Source organism: Scomber scombrus, chromosome 13, assembly GCF_963691925.1.
Source record: "Scomber scombrus chromosome 13, fScoSco1.1, whole genome shotgun sequence".
Taxonomy (NCBI): Eukaryota; Metazoa; Chordata; class Actinopteri; order Scombriformes; family Scombridae; genus Scomber; species Scomber scombrus.
In genome coordinates this window covers 12,639,925-12,662,748 of record NC_084982.1, presented here as the reverse complement: position 1 = coordinate 12,662,748, position 22,824 = coordinate 12,639,925, and the positions used below count along the sequence as shown (strand labels likewise).

Genomic DNA, 22,824 nt, shown 5'->3' with positions numbered 1-22,824 from the left:
TCCTATTCCTGTTCTGTGCAGAACATGCGCGTTTAGCAATGCTTGTTTCTAGACACTTCCTCTTCTTGTGCTGAGTAAATTTCCCCTAAGTTACCCAATTCTCCTCTTTTTTCAAGATGACATGTTTCATCCACCAGACAAAACAATGACGAAACTCAGTGTCTAATCTTGCTTGGGAGAGAAGCACCATTGAAGTGTCTGATGTCAAACAGTTTTTAAAATAGTAATATGTTCCTGTTTTTCTGCCAATTGCTTTCAACGCAAACTCTTTTTCTGTTTTATTTTCTTACATAACTCTATACTTTAATTCTGGCACATAAGTGGGATAGAATTTATCATAAATATGAAAACTGGATTGTGACCACCAGGTTGTCGGTTTGTTTCGCCAAGAGTAGTGCTTACCCATGACCACCAATGAGATGCCTTTTAAACTCTAATGCAGTGGTGTTCAATTATTTTGTCTTTTTTTTTTACTTTAAAGTGACACAGTGTCTACTTGGCACATGTATATGTATAGTCAAACCAAAGTGATTCCCCTTCCATAATGTTTTCTGAACCCTGAAGAAATTATACTACATAAGCAAATAATAAAGTTTAAAAACAATTATTTATGTGGCAGATTTTTAAAATTGTGTCTACAACACACCTGCTCCTTGTCCATTATATATCATTATTTGTTATATTATTATATTTTATTTTATTATTTTATTACCATTGAAGTAATAGTAACATATCTAACACTATATTACATTGTTTATATTACTTGTGGAGCTGCTCAATAGGCAAATCAGACTTGTACTGGGCTGCTTCCAGATATGTGTACACACGTGTGAACACATATGTGTGACTGTGTGATTGTGATATGCAAAAAGATATTTCTAAAAATAGAGATAAAGAATAAAGTCGGATGAAAAAGAAGGAAAATGGTACAGTATTTGATCCCACGTCTGTGCTACAATACAGTGGTGCATCCTATCAATAGCTGCAGGCTATATTATCATCTTATCCACTAAGTGGCACTATTGCCTCATTCACCCTCAGGTTAATTTCAAATCTGATCAAAACGAGTCACAAAAATGTTCATGTTTCAATGTTTAATCAGCTGCGAAACAGTTCAGACTTGGACCCAAGCTGCTTCCTACGAATGCAATTGAACCACAGAACCCTTGTGTCCAATAATCGTTCTGCATGATCGGCGTATTGGAAGTATCGATCAAGTCAATGAATGATCGCATTCGTGAAAAAAACGGATGCAATATTTATTTATATCTAGTCTGCGGAAACAATAAAATAAATACATTTAGTTCGCTACAGGAGCATAACACTCACAGACATAGGAGGATGCCGATGGAGTATCACCTGAAGGCAGCAGAGACAGGAACATAGAGCATCACGTTTTCTTTACAGATTTTCAGGTGCAACTGAAGTAGAGTGAGTGCCTTTTTTTCTTTTTTAAGTTTAGTTTTTTTGTTTATTTTGTTAACCTATGATGTGAATGGACTTTAACCATGAATGTATCCATCATCAGCCGTTGATTTAGGTCGGAACTGGTCTGGTATATATGTGACTTTCGATCATGCAGTATCACGTGCACTTGCGCATTTAAGTAAGTGGATGTCACATTAGCTTGTGCAGCGCATGAAGTAGGCTTTGACTGCCTGTGAATATTCTATGCAGGAAATATTTCAGACTTCCTCTTTGTGTACCTACAGGAAGCATGAGCCGCTGTAATACCACAGACATCTTCATACAAACAGTCAGTCTGGTAAGGTGTGAACATTGTGTTCCTTCGAGTACAGCAGTCTCAGGATGAGGTGTATCCTACAATCCTTTTGGGGGGCTCACCTGTTCTTCTGTCTTAGTGTACTCTGGCACTTTGGTAAGTCCTATGAACTAAGGTAGTTAAGTTTGATTGAGTTGTTGAGAGGTCATGTTGTGAGAAAATATGTTATAACTATGAGCAAACAAGTACAACCATGAATCATTTGGTTTAAATGATTCATAATTTAAGTTTTACTATTGCTACTGTATTTTAGGTATAATTTAATTGATTTAGACAAATAATACTTTTCATTAAGCTGAAACAAAAGCAACAATTTTTGATTGAAAATGAATGCACTGTAACAGACCATTTCCACTAGTTGCAGGTATTTGTCCTCATGGTTACTTACACAATACATACAGTACTTCACACATACTGTGAATAGTTAATATTTCATGCAATCTGCAGTACAACTTCAATGCTATAGAGTTAAGATGTACCATATACTGAATAATGTGACAGTGGTTAGAACCTGCAGTATGGCAACTTTGTAACATGATGGAAACAAACTTCTAACAATATCTGTGTCTCATCTTTGCTCCTCTTAGGGGAAGCCAGAGTGCATACTGAAGTTCAGGCTGGTCCTTTGTATCGTGTGGTAGGCTCCCCTCTCTTCATCTCTTGCAATGTTAGTGGTTTCGCCAATGAGAGCATTGACAAAAATTTTGAATTCCGAATTTTCAAGCCTGCAAATCCAAATTTACAAATCAACATCATCAGCACAAAAGATCCGGACTTCGGTTATGCCATATATCAAAGTCGTGTGAGAAGCAAGGATATTACTGTGAAACGTATGTCGCCAAACTCTGTTGTTTTTGAGATACAAAACCTACAGAAAAATGATGAAGGGGATTATGAATGTACTGCAGTTAACCACGAAGCTACTTATGGTGGAACCTACAGTGTTAAGACCACCGTCAAAGGTAAGACCCATTCATCAATCTATTTTAAGATATATTTTAAAATATCGTGTATTGTAAAACTATGTCTTTTTCTCTGTTTGTGATGTTGTACCATAGTGATTGACAACTCCCTAAGTGTTTCATCATCCGGCTCCACCTCACTGAACTACGATGAGGGTGATGCTCTCACTTTAACATGCCAAGTCTCCAGCAACACCATCCAGCACACCCATCTGTCTCTCACCTGGTATCTCCTTAAAGGCAATGAGGACAGCGCGCAGCCTATTATTTCTCTTGACAGAGATCTCACACTGAGTCCGGGCCAGGGGTTTGAGGGGCGTTACCAGGCTGGACTCATAATGTTAGATAAAGTTGGAGAGGCCACATACAAGCTGAAGATGGCTCAGGTGGAGCTGTCAGATCAAGGCAGGATCTACTGCCAGGCTGATGAGTGGATCCAAGATCCGGACCGCTCCTGGTACTCTATCGCACGGAAGGATGCAGGGGAAACTACCTTGCATGTCAAAGCCAAAGGTTAGAAGAAGCATCATCACTGATCATGACCTTGATTTTATCTGTTAAATAGCGCTAACATGATAACAACCTTGAGTTAACACCTTCATTTATTTTTGCTCTTCCTGTGCACAGTGGTTATGCCTTCTAGACAAAATGTGTGGTTTGTGTGATTGTCTCACTGTGTTTATTTTTTGCCTTGAGTAGAGGTGGTGGCAGACAAGTCGTCACTGGTGGTGAAAATTTCAGCACAGCAGACAACTCTGCAGGAGGGGCATGAGCTGTCGCTATCCTGCACCGTAGACACACAGAACCTGGAAGAGAGGTTTTTCTCTGTAGCTTTGCTCAAGGGAAGTGTTGAACTGGCAAAGATCGGCCCTACAGGCATTCTGTCTTTGGGGTCTGAGTACAGCAGTCGCGGAAAGGAAGGAGAGCTCAGGGCTACTCGCACCGGGAACAGAGATTACAATCTCATATTGAAGCCTGTCCGAACTGAGGACCAGGGACACTATATGTGTAGGGCATGGCTTCAGGAAAGAGGCCAGGATGGTGCCTTTACACAGGGTGCAGCCCAGGACTCAAACTCCCTGCTGGTCAGCATCTCAGCCACAGGTTAGTCAGCAAGTCATTTATTAAGGGTTTATTTTCTGGGTTTCATTCATAATATTGATTTTTAAAAGCATAAGGTTATTAGTAATTGTATTACTATTAATGAAGTTACTGTATAATCTTCTCCAACATACTTGTGCCCTCTGTCTGTTGTACATAAGACTCACCCTGTGTCTTGTCTCATCACAGAAAGTGGGCTCTCAGTTGAAATGACAAACAGCAATGTGAGTGTTAATGAAGGTGACAGGCTGAAGCTCAGTTGTACAGTGCACGGGGTCAACGGTCAGCTGTCCGTCACCTGGCAGCGCAAATTAACATCCACATCAACAGCCACCTTCACCAATGTCATCGGTCTGAGTCGGGAGGGTGTTATGGAGAAAGCGGAAGAGTTCAAGAATCACAAAGTCAAGGCAATGCGTCCAGCATCAGACACTTTCATCCTTGAACTTGATGAGGTCACACTCGCTGATTTGGGTATCTACAAGTGTGCTGTGTCTGAATGGAAAGTCAATAGTAAGACAAACAGCCGATTTCAGGTTGCAAATGTGAAAGTGGTTCCTGCAGGTAAGATACAGTATGTTACTTCTCTGTTCGTGTAGACAAATTCTTGCAGATCTGACAAATTATTGAAGGCACATGAAGATATTGATTATGTTGACCCACAGGACCTTTCTCATCAAATAGATGGTTATATTTGTCTTTTTTTGCTAAACTTGTTGCATTGCTAAGAAACAGGATGCTAATCAGTCTGCCCATTTGTACATCCATCCAGTCCAGAGTACAATTTACATCTGCTGGTCAGATTACCATTGAAATTCATGATTCCCTGAAGATCATTCCTAATGTTTTGATGATACCCTAATCTTCTCTTTAGCGCCAAAAGCTCAAAACTTTCCATTTGCATGCAAGAAATAGGTATAATAAGTAGAATAAGTATTTAGCTCTTTGTATTTTTAACACTGCATGTGCTCACCTCACCCAAGAAAATATTCAGCATTTTGTTTCCAAGAGAAAAATTGTTTTTGATTTTTAATGATCCTTCCTGGCATCACCCTCAGCACAAAGTTTAAACTTTCAGCCCTACGATGAGTAAAGCTCGTAAAGAATAACCCAAATCAGAATTTTTTATGTTCTGTCCTGCTGGGTTTAATAAATACTGCAGGGTTCTTTACCATGGCTTTAGATTTGAAGGTTTGTAACGGTGCATGTGTTGAAATGAGACAAACTTATCATCTTTGGAGCGCCTCACTGGATACATTTGCATACAACTTAGTGTTGTGTGAATACAAATTTGTGGACATAGAAAAATTTGATATGTAGTGATTGTATGCTAAATTTCAATATATCTTGATAATTATGGGCATATGAACTTTTTCTTGTTTTTGAGAAGGAAATGATATTGACAAATGATGTGCGAGACCATGAGCGCAAGTGGAACTGAGAGAGACAGACAGCACTTTGGAAATGTTATTTACTCATATCTTGTTCTTATTTTGAACACTCACCACATGATGATTGACGGAACCCCATCTTCTCCTTTCTTTGTCGTCACTGTTGACTTTTTTGGCATTGTGTCATAGATTCGCTTGTGAGAGTGAACCTGATAAGTCGCAACAGCATGGTGACTGTAGGAGATAATGTGGAGTTGATGTGCCGCGTCAGAGGGCCGCCCCTGCCAACAGTACTGACTTGGAGCTTGCAGCGTGATGCCTCAACCCTAGATAACATCCTGACTGTGCACTCTGGTGGTACCATCAGCTGGTCTGGAGACCAGCATCGCTACCAGCTGAAAGTAGAAAGCCAACCAAATGCGGTAATTTACTATCTGATTATCAATGGGGCAAGCCACAGGGAGGCAGGACGCTACCAGTGTAGTGTGTCTGTTGTCATGGAAAAAGTGTACAAGAAGCTGCCTGCATCCAACCAGCTAGCTGTGATGGTGCAAAACCCAGGTACTGCTGATATTTGTAAGGCTCAATGTTATATTGCTCAAACTGTTTTGGATGAAATTCATATTGTATGTTTTGTTTCTCACCATGTACTCTATGTCTTAACTTTGTTTCCCTCCCACAGAGAGCAAACTCGATCTGACCTCCACCCCTGGTTTGACAAGAGATATCAACACTGACATAGAAATAAAATGCTCTGTTACTTCAGCTTCCTCTAAATCCTCTCGCTATGCTGTCACCTGGGTACTCCAGCAAAAGGGAGAGAATATGACCATTTTAAGCTCAGATCGGGATTCTTTAGTAACATTTGGGCCACAGGTCGAGAGACAGCGAATCAGCATGAGGTGCACTGAGGGGCCTAGTTTTGAGTTGACTATTCGGCAATCTCGGATCTCAGACAATGGCTCGTATGTATGTGAGGTGGTAGAGTGGCTACAAGATCCTCATGGTGAATGGTATCAACTCTCATTAGTCTCCACAACTACCGAGCTAACACTGATTGAGCCTGGTAAGTTTGTTTATCATTAATTATCTTACTGAAATCTTCAAATTTCATTCAAACATAACACACCTTATCATCCACATTCAGTGCAAACAATTTTGTCAATAATTTGACAAAGTTTTTGATTAACTGGGAGTTCTCCTCTCTGAAAAATCTTTTTCAGACAATGACCTTCATGTAGATACGAGTGGTGTCATGCTTTTTTTACCTACAGTTAGATGAGAAGATTGACACTACTCCTTTGTCTGTACAGCAATATGAAGCTAGCTTACTTTAACATTAATCCATATGAAAACAGAAGTGTGAACACAATCATTTTCTGTTGTAAGGTGGGTTATGTCCTCAGCTTTAGAGGTGATGATAGATGGATTTCGTTATGGCTGAACAGGGCCAGCATAGCTAAGATTATTTTCCCCATTTCCAAACTTGGTGGTAAAATAAACTGACACCACAGTGTTAACTTAAAATTTACTGTACAGACATAATGGTGGAATATGCTTATTAATAAAAAATGTAAGCTATTCCACACTTGCAAAAGCCATTACATTCATATAACCAAACACATTTTTCTAGGTTGTTCTACAGTAAAAGAACCACTTCTCTAATGGTGTAGTCACATGTTTTGCCCGAGTGGGGTTTTTCTGGTTTATGCCTTTTGCTCTCTCTACTTTTGCTGCACCTGTCCTACTTGGTTAGCTTTACTACCTCTTTAAGTATTACCAATATATTTGTGTTTTCGGTTTATGCCCTTTGCAAATACTCCTTATCTTTCTTTTGTGTCATTTCCCCAATTGGTTTGCCTGGATGAACTAAAATCGAATCAAATAAAAATGTGTCTTTTTTTCCTGGAACTTTTTTTACAGAGAAAGAAAGTCCATTGCAAATGAAGATGAAATCATGTAAGATCATATGTTTCTTTGTCTACTTTGCAGGGGAAGCTGCCTCTAACACTGGATGCAACTCAGGTACCTGGATAGGTGCTTTCATTGGTACTGTCATCTGCTCACTGATTGTCATGTCCCTATTGGTGCTGAAGATAATCCGTACCAAGGCGTCAGGAAGGAAGTCAGGCGAGTCTCTGTGGGTGGAGCAACCTCTTAACAATAAACCCAGTGCAGAGAACTGAACACAATAGATAATGCTGTTTTATATGCAATCTGTTACGTGCAATAATGTTTTATAATTTAGATAGTTGCACTTGTTTTTTTGTTTGCTTTTTTTAATCATTTTAGAAGTGTCCAAGAATTCTTGTTGATACAAATCTGTTTTAGTCTTTGTACAGCTGGAAATAATTTTGCCTGTCTGAATTATTAAAATGTATTAAACCTTTAAAATTAAACAGCCATTTCATTTTACAACGAAAGTTTCTTTGCATAATCACCCAGTTCTTACTCTCTGCCATGGATAGTCAAGATAGGCAGCAGCTTTTTACACTACCAAACCAGCCTACTTTAATTGACAGACGGGTTTTTAATGCAGCATTATGATCAGAATAAGTCAGAACATTGCATGAGAAGGAGAGCAGTAAGGGACAATGTGGTAAGATCTGAAACATTCTGAGAAAAAAAGTAGCCCGCCGATGATTCATCCAGGAAGTGCTCTCTGTGTTTTTGCGAGACTGTGGTCTGCAAATCTGCTGAGATGTGTGTCACTGGCATTTGTGCAGACAGAACATCCTCATAGAGGTTGTGTGTGCGTGTGCGTGCTTGTGTGTGTGTGTGTGTGTATGTGTGAAGTAATCTTTTAAACTTTTGCACAGAAGGAAGGCAAGTAGATTTAGAGTAATAAGTTATTACGTTATTGGCCTGGTAAAAAAAAGCTCCATTTGCAAATGTAATAACTAGAGCTGATAACGTAATAATGTACTAATATCACTTTATTTAAGTGTTTATTTAACTGTGAAAATGCAGTGAAAATGTACACACACTCTCTCTGTCTGTCTGTCTCTCTGTATCTCTCTCTATCTGTCTGTCTCTCTCTCTCTCTGTCTCTCTCTCTCTCTCTGTCTGTTCCTCTCAATTCAATTCAATTTTTTCAATTCAAATCAGGTGCTTTATTAGCATGACTGTTTAAATACAGTGTTGCTGAAGAAAGTGCTCCTCTGTCTCAACTTTCTCTGTCTGAAAGTGAACACATATTCTTTGTTCTCTGGGCAGCCAGGTTTTCCTGTGTTTGCCTGTTTCCACGGCTAGGTTGTGGTCACTGAGCCTGTACTTGGTCAGGATTTGCCTCTGCTTCGTATCTGTCTCTCTATCTCTCATAGCATCGGCAACAATGTATTTAAACAGTCATGCTAATATAGCACTTGAGAGACAGAGACAGACAGATGGAGAGAGAGAGAAAGAGTGTGTATGCATTTTCAACCATTATATCCAATAAATGAAACGTAAGTAAAGTGATATTAGTATATTATTATGTTATTGGCTCCAGTTATTACATTTGCAACAGATTTTTTTTTAGCAGGCCAATAACATACTTACTAATTATGGTTCAGGACTTGTATTACGTTATTGGTAAGTTATTACGTTATTAGCTTATTACATTAAAAACGGGCATTGGCTTCCACACCCCTCCTCCAGGTAAGCATTTTTATTTGTATTTTTTAAGTTAAAGTGTTCACATTCAAAGTAAAGATAAAGTAGTAAAATAAGTAAAGAAGTCAACACTTTAACCTTAAAATCAAATGTGCCAAATAACAACAGTGTGTCACTGTCCAAATACATAGCTACTGGCTGCATTGTACTTGTGTATGTTTGCATGTGAATGCATGTGAAGTTTTGAATCTCTCTCATAATGTCGTTCCTGTATTTTAACAGTTGTTCCAACTCAATAAATGTGGATACTAGAGAGTAATCAAATCAAAACTAAGGAAGAACAGAGTATATCTCACTCTCCTTCTCTCCCTTGCTCCTTGCATCAGCCCTATCAATGTTTAACACCCCATCTGTGTAAGAGACTAGAATAGAATCCATTTCTCTCTCTCACTTCTGAAGAAACAGGCCTCGGCACCAGATTACTCCCATACAGAGAAAGGCTCTTGTCTGATGAGTGTATACCAGTTATGTACAACTTAAGGTAAAACCAGCAGTGGCTTTAAAAAAGATGTGAAAGACTAAAAGTACACTGAGAAACTCTAAGGCAGGATGTAGTCTTGTCAGCCCCAGAGACATGATGCAGCACTGTCTTTGGTCTTGAATTATACCAGCTCTTCACAGTCTGGTGGACTGCTTACAGCCTCCCTCTTAACTTTACTGTAATTCCACTCCCTTGTGTTTCCATGGCAATGCCTGTCAGAGCAAACAAAGAAACATCGAATTTGGGAGGTGAATCAATGCTTGTGCCTATGCAGGAGAGACTACGTGGAAGAGGAACAAACTAGTGTTTACAACAGCAGCCATGCTAGAACTCGTAATAAAGTCTGAGCATTAACAGTCATATCATTGTAAGATAATTCCTTGATAACTTAACTTTACTAACTTTAAAGTAAGAGACCGAGAACAGAAGTAGTTAAACAGCCGACTGGGATCTTTATTGGAGATGCGGTGAACACAGCATACAACAACGAAGACTATCGAAAACAGCTGGCGCTTCTCTCGTCCCCTAAGCAATTTATACTACTGGTTTGGCACGTAGGCGTTCTTTGGCATTATGGTGTGTGCGTCCAGCTAAGATCTGGTTTCCTGTAAACTGAGACTGTTCCAGTAATGCTGTCTTCAAAACATCCTTTTAAGGCTGTGGTCATGGCAAAAACTCCCTACACAGGCTTGTTGCGAAATGTCCACAATGGTACATCTGTTGACCTTTATGGTTGTTGTTGTCACGATCTGCCACTACATCATCAGTTCTTGTTGTGACATTGGTGCTATTGCATGCAGTGCATGAAGTGCAAAATGGGATTTCTAACTCTGCATCTCTAATACTTCTCTCTCCAAATATCCAAAATAGGTGACATGTTGGTTCCCAGTTTCCCAGCATGTAGCTGGATGCCCTGAGCCGGTTATCTCCATTGCTATAATCTCATTCCAGATTTGATTTGGCATTAGCTCGATGCTCTGTCCTTCATGTGCCACAAATGCACTGAATTTATGAAAGCTGTGTGGCCACTGTTCCATAATATTTTGAACTACAGCTACCACAGACAGAAACATGAGTGAAACAACACTATGAACAGTACACCACACTGTAAATCAGTAATATCACAGCAGTGTATTATCGGGATTAAAGCAAAGGCTACCTACCTTATGGGCAGTGAAAGTGAAAGAATGTTACCCATCCAAAAACAACATTAAGTTCAATATGCAAAACTGTAGACATGTCAGTCACGTGCAATGAGCAACATTTATAATAGTTTGTGAATGCTGTCTTTCTGGCTTAATGACACACCTAATTGTCACAGTGTCACCATTCATGTTGCACACGTTTTGGTTTTGGTTTTCTCTAGCACCTGTATGCAGTTGACAGTTTCAGTTGAAATTTTTTTTGTAAAATGCCTCACACTAGCAAATCAAGTCAAAATCAAAACCAAAACCAAATTTGTCACAGATATCCATGTGGCCCAGAGGAAGAATGCTAATAGTTTTGGTGATCTAGTGCCACCTACACAAACACGTCTAACACTTTGGTTTATGTACCTAATAATTAACAAAATCAAGTTACTATCTTTCAAAGTTACATTTTAGTGCCAAATTCTCTCTTTTTCTTACATCCATCGAGACACAAAGAGGGAACTCTGGCAGTCATCCACTTTTTTTTTCAGGGACTGGATTTTGTCCCTTATCACTTACATTGTAAGCATATTTGAAGAGGACCTTCTGATGTTAATCTCTGGGGACCACCATTTTGCAAACATTATTTTAATGAGTTGTATTGATGTTGGTAATTAAGTACATCAACCATATATTGTGTGTAACTACAACTTGCATTCATTGATTTAAAACAAAATTCAAGTAGTAACTTAATGAAATTGGCTCAATGACTTCATTTCTCCCCACCTTGAGTGCAGCATTTCAGATACCCCCACCTACCTAATATGTCCTGCAGGCTGAACAGATATCACACAGGGGTACAAAGGACACTTTCAAGGTGAGTATCATTTCATTTTACAAACAAATTCTGCTGAAGTAATGTCTTGCAATGTCTGACGCAATGACCAATAGTGGAATCATGTACAGAAGTTAGGCTACACCTGCTAACAGTTGATTAGAATAATAGAGTTTTATTTGTGTGTGTGGGTAGCTCTGAGAGATGCGTAGGTGCAGTGCATTTTTTCCCCTCAATCTCTTGCCCATTCCTCCAGTGTTGCTTGTATGGCTTTAAAACCTACAGTAAGAGATGTTTAGGATCATATAGGATTTTGGTTACTGTGATATTGTGATACTACTTAAAGTTTCCTGGTCTTAAAGGTGGCATTATATTTTTTCTTAAGATGTCAAGATGTGTAAAATATTTTTAATCTAAACAATCCAATTGATTATCCTAAACATGCTAATCTATCTTTTAAATTGTTTTACACAGAGTTCTGGGCAGGCATTGACAGGCAAGTGAAGAAAACTGCCTTCATCAGTGATTGGTCCCCACAGGGTCTGACCACAAGACAGCAACACTGTGATCAAGGGAAACACAATCCCAGAGGGACAAGCTGCAGTACTTTGCTGATAGGTATAGCATATGCACTGAATCTGAGCTATCCCAAGGAACATAAATGTACTTTTGAAGTGTTTCTTGGACTTGATGGTCTAAAAGTCAATGCAAAAGACTCAAGAACAGAAGACTGGGGACAATTGCAAGTTAATACTTCATCAGCTTTGTTAGCACCTGCTAGATTGCAACTTTGTTACTGTCATTTCATAAAATGTTTTACAAATGATTTTACATTTGGAATTGTGGTTTAAAATACTTTAGGCCTATAATTTTGTTGCAATAGCATAATGTCGTATACTTACTTAATTTCCAAAGGCGATTTGGATATTTGTGGAATAATTTACATTTGTGGTATTGTTTTAAAAAATGAATGTCATGTTCAAATATACAACTGCAGTGGATTTTTTTGCAGTTGATTGCCTAACAATGTTGCTGAATTAATTAATTTATTGGAAACACTAACATGAAAAACAAAAAACGAAAATGAAAAAGCTAAAATTGACTGAGGAAAATGTAATTGGATGAAATCGATGTTTTACTGGTTGTTCACTTGTGTTCATAATTATGTTAATTAAATACATGATACTAAATTTCTTTTAAATATTGTGGGGGAAATAGTTGGAACAACTTAATTATATCAATAATCAACTTAAAAACATGTGTTTATGCTGCCAATTATTAAGTACTTGGTAATTAAAAATATCTTTGATTGTAGAGGAGAAGCTGATTCCCCAAATTGAATCTAATGTGTTGGTTCACCACTGTCATATCTCAAATAGCTTCATACAAACTGTGGTGCCTTTTTTTGTTGTTGTCATTTTTGTTGAGCCACAACATTTGTTTTTCAACTGCGTAAACAAGAGGAATGATTACAGCAAGCAAAATCTATTTTAACATATAGGCACATGACTGTTAAGACTGATCTGGAAAAGTGTGAACCAATCTTTTGGAGCACCATGTATCCTCCCATCAATAGATGTTTTTAAAACCTTGTTACCATGACAAGTCAAAATGTCCACTGTATGAAAGATATTGGGGCTTACTATACATCCAGCACATTCTGACTTTCCAATGCTATTAAAGAATAAGTAATGAAATAATAATTAATAATTTGTGGTGTTTGCAAGCCACTTGACTCTAATGATTTACATTAATTTTGCCTTTTGTCTTCATAAGGAAGCAAGTCCTCACAACATGACTGTGTAAACAGATTTATGTCCCCACTACCTGGACCACACTCACACACACACACACACACACACACACACACACACACACACACACACACACACACACACACACACACACACACACACAGCACAGCTGATCAAAGATATCCTTGAAACACCCTCCTGAGCAGGAGGATAATGTGTCCTTGCAGAGGTAGGGATGACACAGGAGAGACACTCAGACTACCATCTGCACAAATTACGTAACGCCTCTCCTGAAATCTGAAAGTCTTCTCTGAAGCACTTTTTTGCCTCTTCTCACCTCAGCTCACTGAATCTCTTCGCTTATACCCTCAACTCTGCTCTGGTCCCCTATGGCCCTGTCTTGTCTTTGATATGCCCCTTTCTCACAAGAATAAGACGCAGGCCTGACAGAAATACCTTCTGTTCCTCATCTGAGCCAAAAGCTACATGTTTTCTCTCTCTCTCTCTCTCTCTCTCTCTCTCTCTCTCTCGCTCGCTCTATCTCTCTCTCTCTCTCTCTCTCTGTCTCCCTCTCTGTGTGTGTGCATCTCTGTCTCCTAACTTCAGTCTTATCATCTTTCAACACTAGAGGGAGCTGTTGCTGCCCATAGAGACAGAGACCAACAGTAGTCAACAGGTAAACATAAAGGGTGAGTCAGGGTGCTTCAGAGCTTGTGATTGCAGCATCCCGCCTGACATTCTGATAGCATCTTCAACCAGAGGACCATAAACTATTTTTCTGCATTCACTTGTAGATACAAGCTCCCTCAGTGCTCAGAGATTAGTAAGTCTGTATATCAATGCAAGTGGAAGTCAGTGTGAGGTCTCAGAGCATGTGATGGTGTGACTAACCCATCTAGAACAGCAACATTTGAGAAAAGTTGTGGCAAACTGAGTGTGAGTGGCAGCCACAATGTCTCCACAGAAACACACAGAGTATTACCTCCTTTATCCAGCCACACCCCTGTGCACAAATATTTAGACACACATACTGTATACAACTCTCTGTTCAGGGCTGCCTGCCTTTTCTTGTTGAGGCCTGATTGCTATCCCTAGAGAAAGCGCCGGCTGGTAGAAGGAGCTGGGGAGTCCAAAATAAAAACAGCTTAAATGGTGCAATATGAAGTAATAGCCTATTCTGCTCCCTGTCAAGGGAGCTCTCAGCAAACTCAGAGCTCCTATTTTCTTTCAAAGCTGTACTCTCACATTGTGGAACTGCAGAGATGAACACCCCAATGCTGTTGTATCTGTGTGTCTCCTGTAACTTAAAGATATGTTTTTAATGTTTGCGTGTGTATCTCAGCGCACATGCCGTCACTGCTACCTTTAATCATCTTTGCAGAATGTGGTGTGCCTCCCCTGACAGAAGATAGACACAAGATGGAGAGGATGATGACAAGTTCAGATTTCATTTTTTACAGCGTTCTGAAGCATGTGTTGATTCATGTGTCAAAATGAAATGTACTTTTCTTTTCTTTATTTATTCGCTGGAAGCAAATATTGCACCAGTAGGCACATGAATAAAACAATAAATCTTAACTGACTCTTGATTTAGAATATTTCTCCTTTGTCATTCCTTCTTTCCTCGTCTCCAGGGACCACTCCGTTTAACAAGACAGCTAAGACATTTCAATCCCACTGACAAACAAGAAGTAGATTTTTCTTTTTGGGATTAAATACAACAGGGTACTTTTTACTTCTTTATAAGATAACAGGTGCCTTTACTATCAGTCTGCTGTTTTCTGTGGTGTATAGAGCACCCTCTGGTTGCTTTCTTAACTTCATTCACTCATACTAGAATCATTCATGCCTCTATTTGGCTTGCAGGTGATATACTGGAAGGGCATCTGAATCAAGCATCACCAAGGAGACATCAGGAGACAGAAGTAGCATGAACCCACGGATGCCAGCTAGAGCAAGACTTTTTAATTTAGCACAACTGTGATTTCTGGCTATAGCTGCCGATTTGAACTTTCTTGGGTGAAAAAATGGGAAAACAAACAGTTAAGCTGGTTCAACACTGTCTCTGTACAGTTTGACATTATCTGATTTTGATACAGACAGAGCTCCTGCAGAGAAGAGGCCTCTTAGCTGAGGGATGAGAGCAGAGCAAAATGTCAGCTGCTTCCAAATTATTCTATCATTGGTATCTCAGAGCACTGGAACAAATATATCTCTGCAGCTATCAGGGAACTCTATCAGCAGAGGCCATGCCAACTGCGTATCAGCCAGTATATCAGCCAGTACCACTGAAGGCTTTCCTCACACCCACTGCCCATCAGTGCCCTTCCAAAATGTTTTCCTAAAAGGCAGAGGGGAGAAAATGTCATGGTCGGTTTGACATTAACCACATTGCACCTTGTTGTTACACACTGTGTGAAGATGGAACGAGGCCAGTTATGAAATAGCTGTCACAGTGTTGCTGTTGTTTCAAAGCAAATATGGAAAATCCTGCATAAGCGTCTTTGCATTGTCCTCTACACTTTATTTGCTGTGTGTCTGCTTCCATCGCTATCATCTTGTATGCTGCTCATTTCACCTCATGCCACTTGTTTAAGGTATGCTTATCTCTATTTTGATTTGACTTTTAGGTATCCAAAAATCATGGCCATGTGTGACTTTTTACTTTATTTCTTAATGTACACCTACATTACTGTAAAACCCTCTGATGCACATATAAGAAATGTATGTTATTTTTCCATTACTGTAGGTTTCCTTCAAATTGTCATGGTAACAACATAAGCACAATAAGAAAAGTGAATGATTTTCAGCTTTCACCTTTGCTGTTCATCTATTCTATTTCAGCAGCTGTGGATTACTGTATTTGTCTGCATACCCTTATTACGCAGGCAAATACTGTACAGTAGGAAAGACTAAGATGAAGACAACTCAAATCAGACAGATGCATCAAACAAACAGTGTCAATCTGATAGTCTTTGATGTTTTCTTATATTTTAGTTCTGCACATTTGACTAGCTGTGCATTGCCACCAGGACACCACCATTTCTACTGGAGTGAGATGATTGTGTGTTCACAGGCACCAAATGTTTTTGTTCTCTGCACAGGCATGTGTACGTGTGACGATTCTTCTGCACCGTCTCATCAGCTTATTCACGCCACAATGCCAGTTTTGACGTCTGCCTCGTCTGTGACTAAGATGACTTGGCCAGTCAGCAGATGTCTTCATTAGCAGTGGTTTAGATGCTGTCACCCCACTTCCCCCTCCTCCTCCTCCTCCTCCTCCTCCTCCTCAGTAACCAGCATAGATGCTCTGCTGCGCCCATCAGCTCCCATCAGTTTTTCTCTGCATGTAAGGAGCTTTCACAACTGCTGTCGCACTAACTCATGTTGCTAATTAGCTGACAAACACTGTTCAGTTCAACTGAGGGCCTGGCACATCTGCAACACATGTTTGTATACATCTGCAACCTCACACGTGCACGCACACACACACATGCGCGTGCACACACACACACACAGACACCCACACACTCCTTATGATACAGTTGCACATTAGCATTCATACTGCCATGCACACATTCACATCAACAAACATTCTCCCTCAGTGTATCACTTTTTACTTACTGAGCACATAAAAAGTCAATTTAGTCAAGTTAATTTACATTTCTTATTCTACACCCACAGGAGTACTGTAGAAATTCTATAATTAATTACAAATTTTTCCTCATATAGCAAATATACATTATATATTGATGCTTAATGTGCACATAATATTTTCAACTAAAATAGAGGATATGATTATCAACCCCCCTTTCAAATCAGTCTGTGGTTACCATGGTAACCAACTCCGTAGGACTATTACAGTTTCTCACATTTGCTTTAAAGCATGTGTCCATTCAGAAGTTACATTTTAAAGACAGTTCACACACAGGTCTAAACTGAAAACACTGGTTTTCCCGTGCCATATGTTGATACTTTACATAGTTACACTATGTGTTACAAGGCAAGCAAACATATTACAGAATGAATCCTTTTCTTTCCTCCTTTACTAGAGATAACATACCCTGCTGCACTCTGCACCTGCACTTTTTACACTTTTTTTAGATGCCCTGTTGAAATACAGTAAAAAAGAGGCATTTTCTAAGACAGTTTTCATCTTTCATTTTATTCTTGTTTGCAGGTCTTTCCGTGCCCATGAACTGTTGTTGATATGTAAGACTCACACTAAGTACCTACAAATTCTAAAATTCATTATTGTTCAGTTTTTGTTAACTTCATTGTTCTTTCTTCGCTAAGGAATGATTAAAAATGAAATTCAAACTCAGGAATACACAGAAACAACATTTTTCTTGTATGGCATTAGATTTCTTTTTTCCTTACTTTTCAAATTCAGAAATGCTGACTACCGTAAATAAAAATAAAGTAAACATAACAAAACAATCACAGGAAACTTATGGGTGGTAATGTCCAAAAATCTAAATAAAATAAATGGTTGAAATACTCAGAACTTCACATTTAGTCCATTTGTTAATGACAATTAGACCACAGGTTCTCATCACAACTGCTGTTGATTTTTTTCCTTTGCAATGCACCAAGGAAAAAAACCTCCTTGTATGACGTATCCATCCCTCACAGTCCTCTGAACCTATTGCCAGGCAACCAGCATTCATCGGCTCCAGGAGGGACATCTGGTCATATGGCTGGTGATCATATACCGTCCATCTCCTAGTAGAGAAGAATTCCTTAGCTGGGTTCAGAAAAGGAGAGTATACAAGTAGGAATTGCATCATCATATGTGGGTGTTCTGCAAACCATTCATTCATAAGGCTAGAGTGGTTGAAGGCAATATGTCCCAAATGATGACATATAGAATGCCAGACCTCAACAGCTCTCTCTCTTTGGGTGGAACCTGTCTTTCATTCAGTGCATCACGGAAATGTTATGTGATTGCATGGGCTAATAGTTGGTATGTGGTAAAGGACACCATCATTAGAGAAAGCTGCACACATGGTGATACCTGGTGCAACTCTGACCTGGCACTGTAACAGTGGCCCTCTGCCCAATGATGTTCCTCCCACATTTCCTCACTTTAGAAAGGTTGAATCTGGCTTCGTCCCCGTAAAATAATATGTTAGGTGCCCCTTCAGCTTTAAGCTCCATTATTCAACAAAGAGAAAATAGAGTTCAAGTTTCAAGTAAAAATCAGGCAAGAATTACTGACCATCTGATCAATCCTGGCTTGTCATTTAGACAGGCTGGAAAAAGGGTCCAGCCCATTCTGAGTAATGTGACATCTATTGTCAGACTTTTTCAGGAGGAGAAAAGTAAGTCACAATGTTACTGTATACCACTGTGTGTTTCAGCTTTACTGTATTGCCCTGTTGGCAGAACAAACTATGTCTACACTAATGCAATTGTTTCATCAATCCTGTTTATGAGACTGTCACAATGTCAGTTTTGACATGCTTTTTGCATTTACTTTATAGAATCCACATTTTAACTCACACCGGTGGCAGAGGAAAGATTTTTAGTGCTGAACAGGAGGGTGCCATTGTAGATATGTTTGTGTCAAACAATGTGATCAGACTGTGTGAAATTCAGGCAGCAGTAATCGTAGATCAGGGAGCATTTATGCGGTGTGAGTTTGGCTACTATTGATCGAGTCCTTACATGAAACCATGTTGCAATGAAGTGGCTGTACAAAGCTTCATTCCAAACAAACTCTGACATTGTGAAAGAGGTAAGACTCCAATATGTGCAGGTAAGGATTTGTTTTTGCAATGCCTTGTCACACTGTACAATTACAGGCAACTGGCTTGATGTTTTATGAATTTTCTTTTTTTAGAGAATAATGAAGCTTGAAGCTGAAGGGGTACATCTAGTATTAATATCACCATGTGTGCTGCCATCTCCAATGATAGTGTCCTTTGCAACATACCAACTATTGGCCCCTACAATACGGAAACTAATCACATTTCTGTTAAGCCTGGCATATTTGACACTATTTGTCATCATGTGGGACATATTGCCTTCAACTGCTCACTTTGTGAAGACAGAATGCAGAACAAAAGCTGAGCGATAATGTCTGAATTTGTCTAGTCTAGGTGTTGACTGTGTCTCTTACATGTCAACAACAATTCATGGGCACGGAAAGACCTGCAGGCAAGAACAAAATTAATTAAGAAAACAATTCATGCTATGATATGCTTGTTTTCCTTGTTCCTTGTTGCACATACTGTAACTACATAAAGTATCAGCATATGGCACAGGCATACAGCACAAATCATGGTTGCCCTGGTTCATATTGATAGCCGTATTTTCTTGTATTTTCTTGCATGTTTTTAATGTTTTGTGAGGGTTAGAGCATTTTACAAACAAAATGTGTCATTTGGGGCAGTGACTTTGAGTTTAGGCCTGTGTGTTAAAAGTTTTTAAAATATAACTTCTGAATGTACACATGTGTTGGAGCAAATGAGAAAAGCTTTAACACAGTTAATCCAGTAGAGTTTGGGGTCTTGCTATGAAATCTATGTTAACTATTCTGAAAAAGGGTTTAAAAAATGTGTGAAACCAATAAAAAAGTGTAAACACATATGCAAGAGAAGACTTCTGCTGTGCTAAGAAGGTGATGATGAACATGTCTTAGAACCTGTTCACACCTTGCATGAATATGTATGTTGGGTAATCCAATCACAAGTGGACAGCTGTAATATGTCAGTCCACACCTGGCATTAGAATGTGTCTCAAGTGACCACTTGTAATTGGATCTCACTCCCCAATCTATATGCAAGTAAACATGTAAATCATCTTGTCCATCATTATTTCCATTTGCAAAGACCAAATGCATTGTTGTTTTTAACTGGTGGGAGGCAGAAATGCACTTTCCTGGCCTAGTCTCTCAGAAATGTTGCAAAGACCTTGGTGTGCACGCACAATCAAAACTATTCAACCCACATCAGATAGCATGTTTCATGCACATACATACACATGTGTATTCCATCCATAAGAATCCATTTTGCCTGCTGTAGCTTCCTCTTGTTGTTCTGCACTCTAATATGACGCCTTTGGCATGTGAATGAGTAAATACATTGAGTAAGCAGTCCTTCAATGTAGCTCAGGTCAAATCTGCGTACTCACTGTTAAAAATGTGGCCGAATTGGGTCTTAGCAGACAAATCTTAATGCATCCTCGATGCTTCTTGAGTGCATTCACCCACAGTACTTATAGCTGTCCATTTGTGATAAGATCACTCAAGACATATTTTAATGCCAGGTGTGAACAGGACCTTAGCAATGAAAAAAAGCAGTTAGTCATTACCTTTGTTTACATTTCTTAATCTGTGCCACCAGGAGCACTATAGAAATGATACAGTTTATTAAAATATTTCCTCATACAGAAAGTATATATTATATATTGACGCTGGAGTGCAGGACTTTTGTCTCCCCCTTCTTGCAGTAAGAATAACTACAAAAACTTGACACATGCTTAGGTCATAGTCTCTGCTGTAGCATGCGGGTTTAATGTGGACATAATCATTTAAACTAAAACAGAGGGAATGATTACCATCCCCCCATGAATCCACTCTGTGGCTACCATGGTAACCAACTCCTTAGGTGTATTAACTCTAAAAGTGAAAAATAAATGTTTTCATAATAACCAGGTAAACAGACATTAAGCTCTATACATCAAATTCATAATCATTATGATTATATTTTCTCTGAGACTTGTAATTGTTCTATGGTGATATCAGGTACGTATCCAAAGAAATATGAAACTAAATGACTTTAAGTCTTTATCTGTCTGTGGCTCTCTTTCACTTTCTCAGTTGTGCAGCTTCTCTCATTCTGAGCAGCTGGTTGAAGTGACACTGAGGCGGGCAGGCCTGTCACACATCATCATGGTCTTACACTGTGACACGTAGGCCTGGAGGGCAGATAGATGGTCTGGTCCACGTCTATGTGTAAGTATATCATTTTTTTCTAATCCAGAGAAAAGGCATCTCAAAGTCAAAAGGAAGGTAATGAGAGGTCCCATGGTACTTAAATGTGATGTTTTCTTTTATTCACCATATGCCAGTCTGTGTCTAATAACATACAGTACTGGTGCAGCCATTCATGGTTTGCACCCATGAATTAGTAAATGATCTGGCAGGCATTGGCACAATATTACTATTCAGTGCAATTTGCAGGATTTTAATTGCATGTTACTAATTCAGTGCTGATAGGGAAAGTATATAAAACATAATTAAGAAAACTATCATAAAGCGTGTGTTTCCTCTCTTTTCGTCTTCTTTAGGTGGCAAATCTATTACGATTCATATAGGACAGACAAAAGCAGGTGCAATGAGAATCGTTTTGCATCTCCAAGAACAATGTAATCACAAATGTAATAGCAGGCCACTGTCCTTTTTCAAAGCTGATGAAAAACATCAGCAACAGGGGTGTGAGCAGAAATGCAACACTTTTGACAGTTTCACTCACACAGAGAATGTAAATTCACTGTTCACTGTTTTTATTTATTCTTTTGAGAACTAGAATCTCCAAAACTCTTTTGTCATAAACATTTTTTTAAAATCATCTTTCATCTTTCAATTCAACATTTTGACTTTTGATCAATATTACATAACTTTTTCACACATAACACTTCACATACAAGACCAGACTACTGAGCGTTGAATAGGGTGATCATACAGCATACAGGCCATCCATGTATTCACAGGTTAGAAGTGATGCTGCTTGTTTTTTTTTAACACTTTATTGACACAAATATTTTTCTTAGCATTGAATCAAAGCTTGTGAAGCGCAGTTTCAGGAGCTGGAACACACCCCAATTACACCCCTTCCGGCTCCTATATAAACCAGCCTAACCCCTCTTCCCCCTCTTTCGCTCTCGTATTCGAGTTCCCCCACCCCCCCGCCCTCTCTTTCTGTTCTTCTCTCCTTTCTCATAGGTTCCAAGGGGGTCCTCGTTGCCCGGGCGCAGCAGCGGATCCTTCATACGCCCTCCCCACACCGCATCGAGAGCACAAACGATTCATTCAAATCTTGTTCATAAATTTGTCAAACGTATCTCATTGGTGGTGTGGTCCTTGCTCGTGAATTACCTGTTTACAGCAAAGATAGCCAATCTGCTACCAGCTAACATGAAAGGCTGACCCCAGGAGAAAAGCATGTAGCCCACTAGCGTTTTGGTCATGCATTTCTGTGTTAAAATGTGATAGCAAAAAATCTGGGTTACGGTCACTTACTGTAAAGGCAGATGCTGTTACTTCAGTGAACTGGAATATTTTCTACTGTATGCAAGCTGAACAAAAAAAGCACTGTGAAGCTTTGTCATAACCAAGTGTCCACATCAGGTCCTTCAAAACTGTACTGGTAGTTTTCTTACAACAAGTTGCTGAGATACAGGTTTTACTGTAAAACAACTTACAAGTCTTTTATCCTGTGTTTCTCTCTGCCACAGCAGGACCATTAGGCCTCACGATGCAGTGTGCAGTAACTGGTGTTTCTGTTGGTAAGCAGCTTCTTTATCCCAAGGCTGAGCCTCACGCTGTGCAGGAGACTGTATGATATCAGAAAACACATGACTGAACCTGTATAGTGAGCGACACACCAGTTGGATGAACACCACAGAAGATGAACAAACTCCAATACTTTCATTCACAGAGAGATTTGGTTTGGTTTTTACTCAATATCCTGCTGTGGTATGTAAATACACCCCGTCTCTGTATAAG

The 22,824-nt window shown here is 39.3% G+C and overlaps 1 protein-coding gene across 1 annotated transcript; it reads left to right on the top strand.

Annotated features, from left to right (window-relative positions):
- Nucleotides 1-1,756: 1,756 nt before the first annotated feature.
- LOC133992707 (immunoglobulin superfamily member 3-like) lies at nt 1,757-7,588 on the top strand. Its single transcript, XM_062431410.1, has 8 exons — nt 1,757-1,879; nt 2,371-2,745; nt 2,842-3,258; nt 3,445-3,849; nt 4,036-4,410; nt 5,427-5,798; nt 5,920-6,303; nt 7,230-7,588. Exons 1-8 carry the CDS (start codon nt 1,810-1,812, stop codon nt 7,421-7,423), a joined length of 2,592 nt encoding a protein of 863 aa, XP_062287394.1. The 5' UTR covers nt 1,757-1,809; the 3' UTR covers nt 7,424-7,588.
- Nucleotides 7,589-22,824: the final 15,236 nt, after the last annotated feature.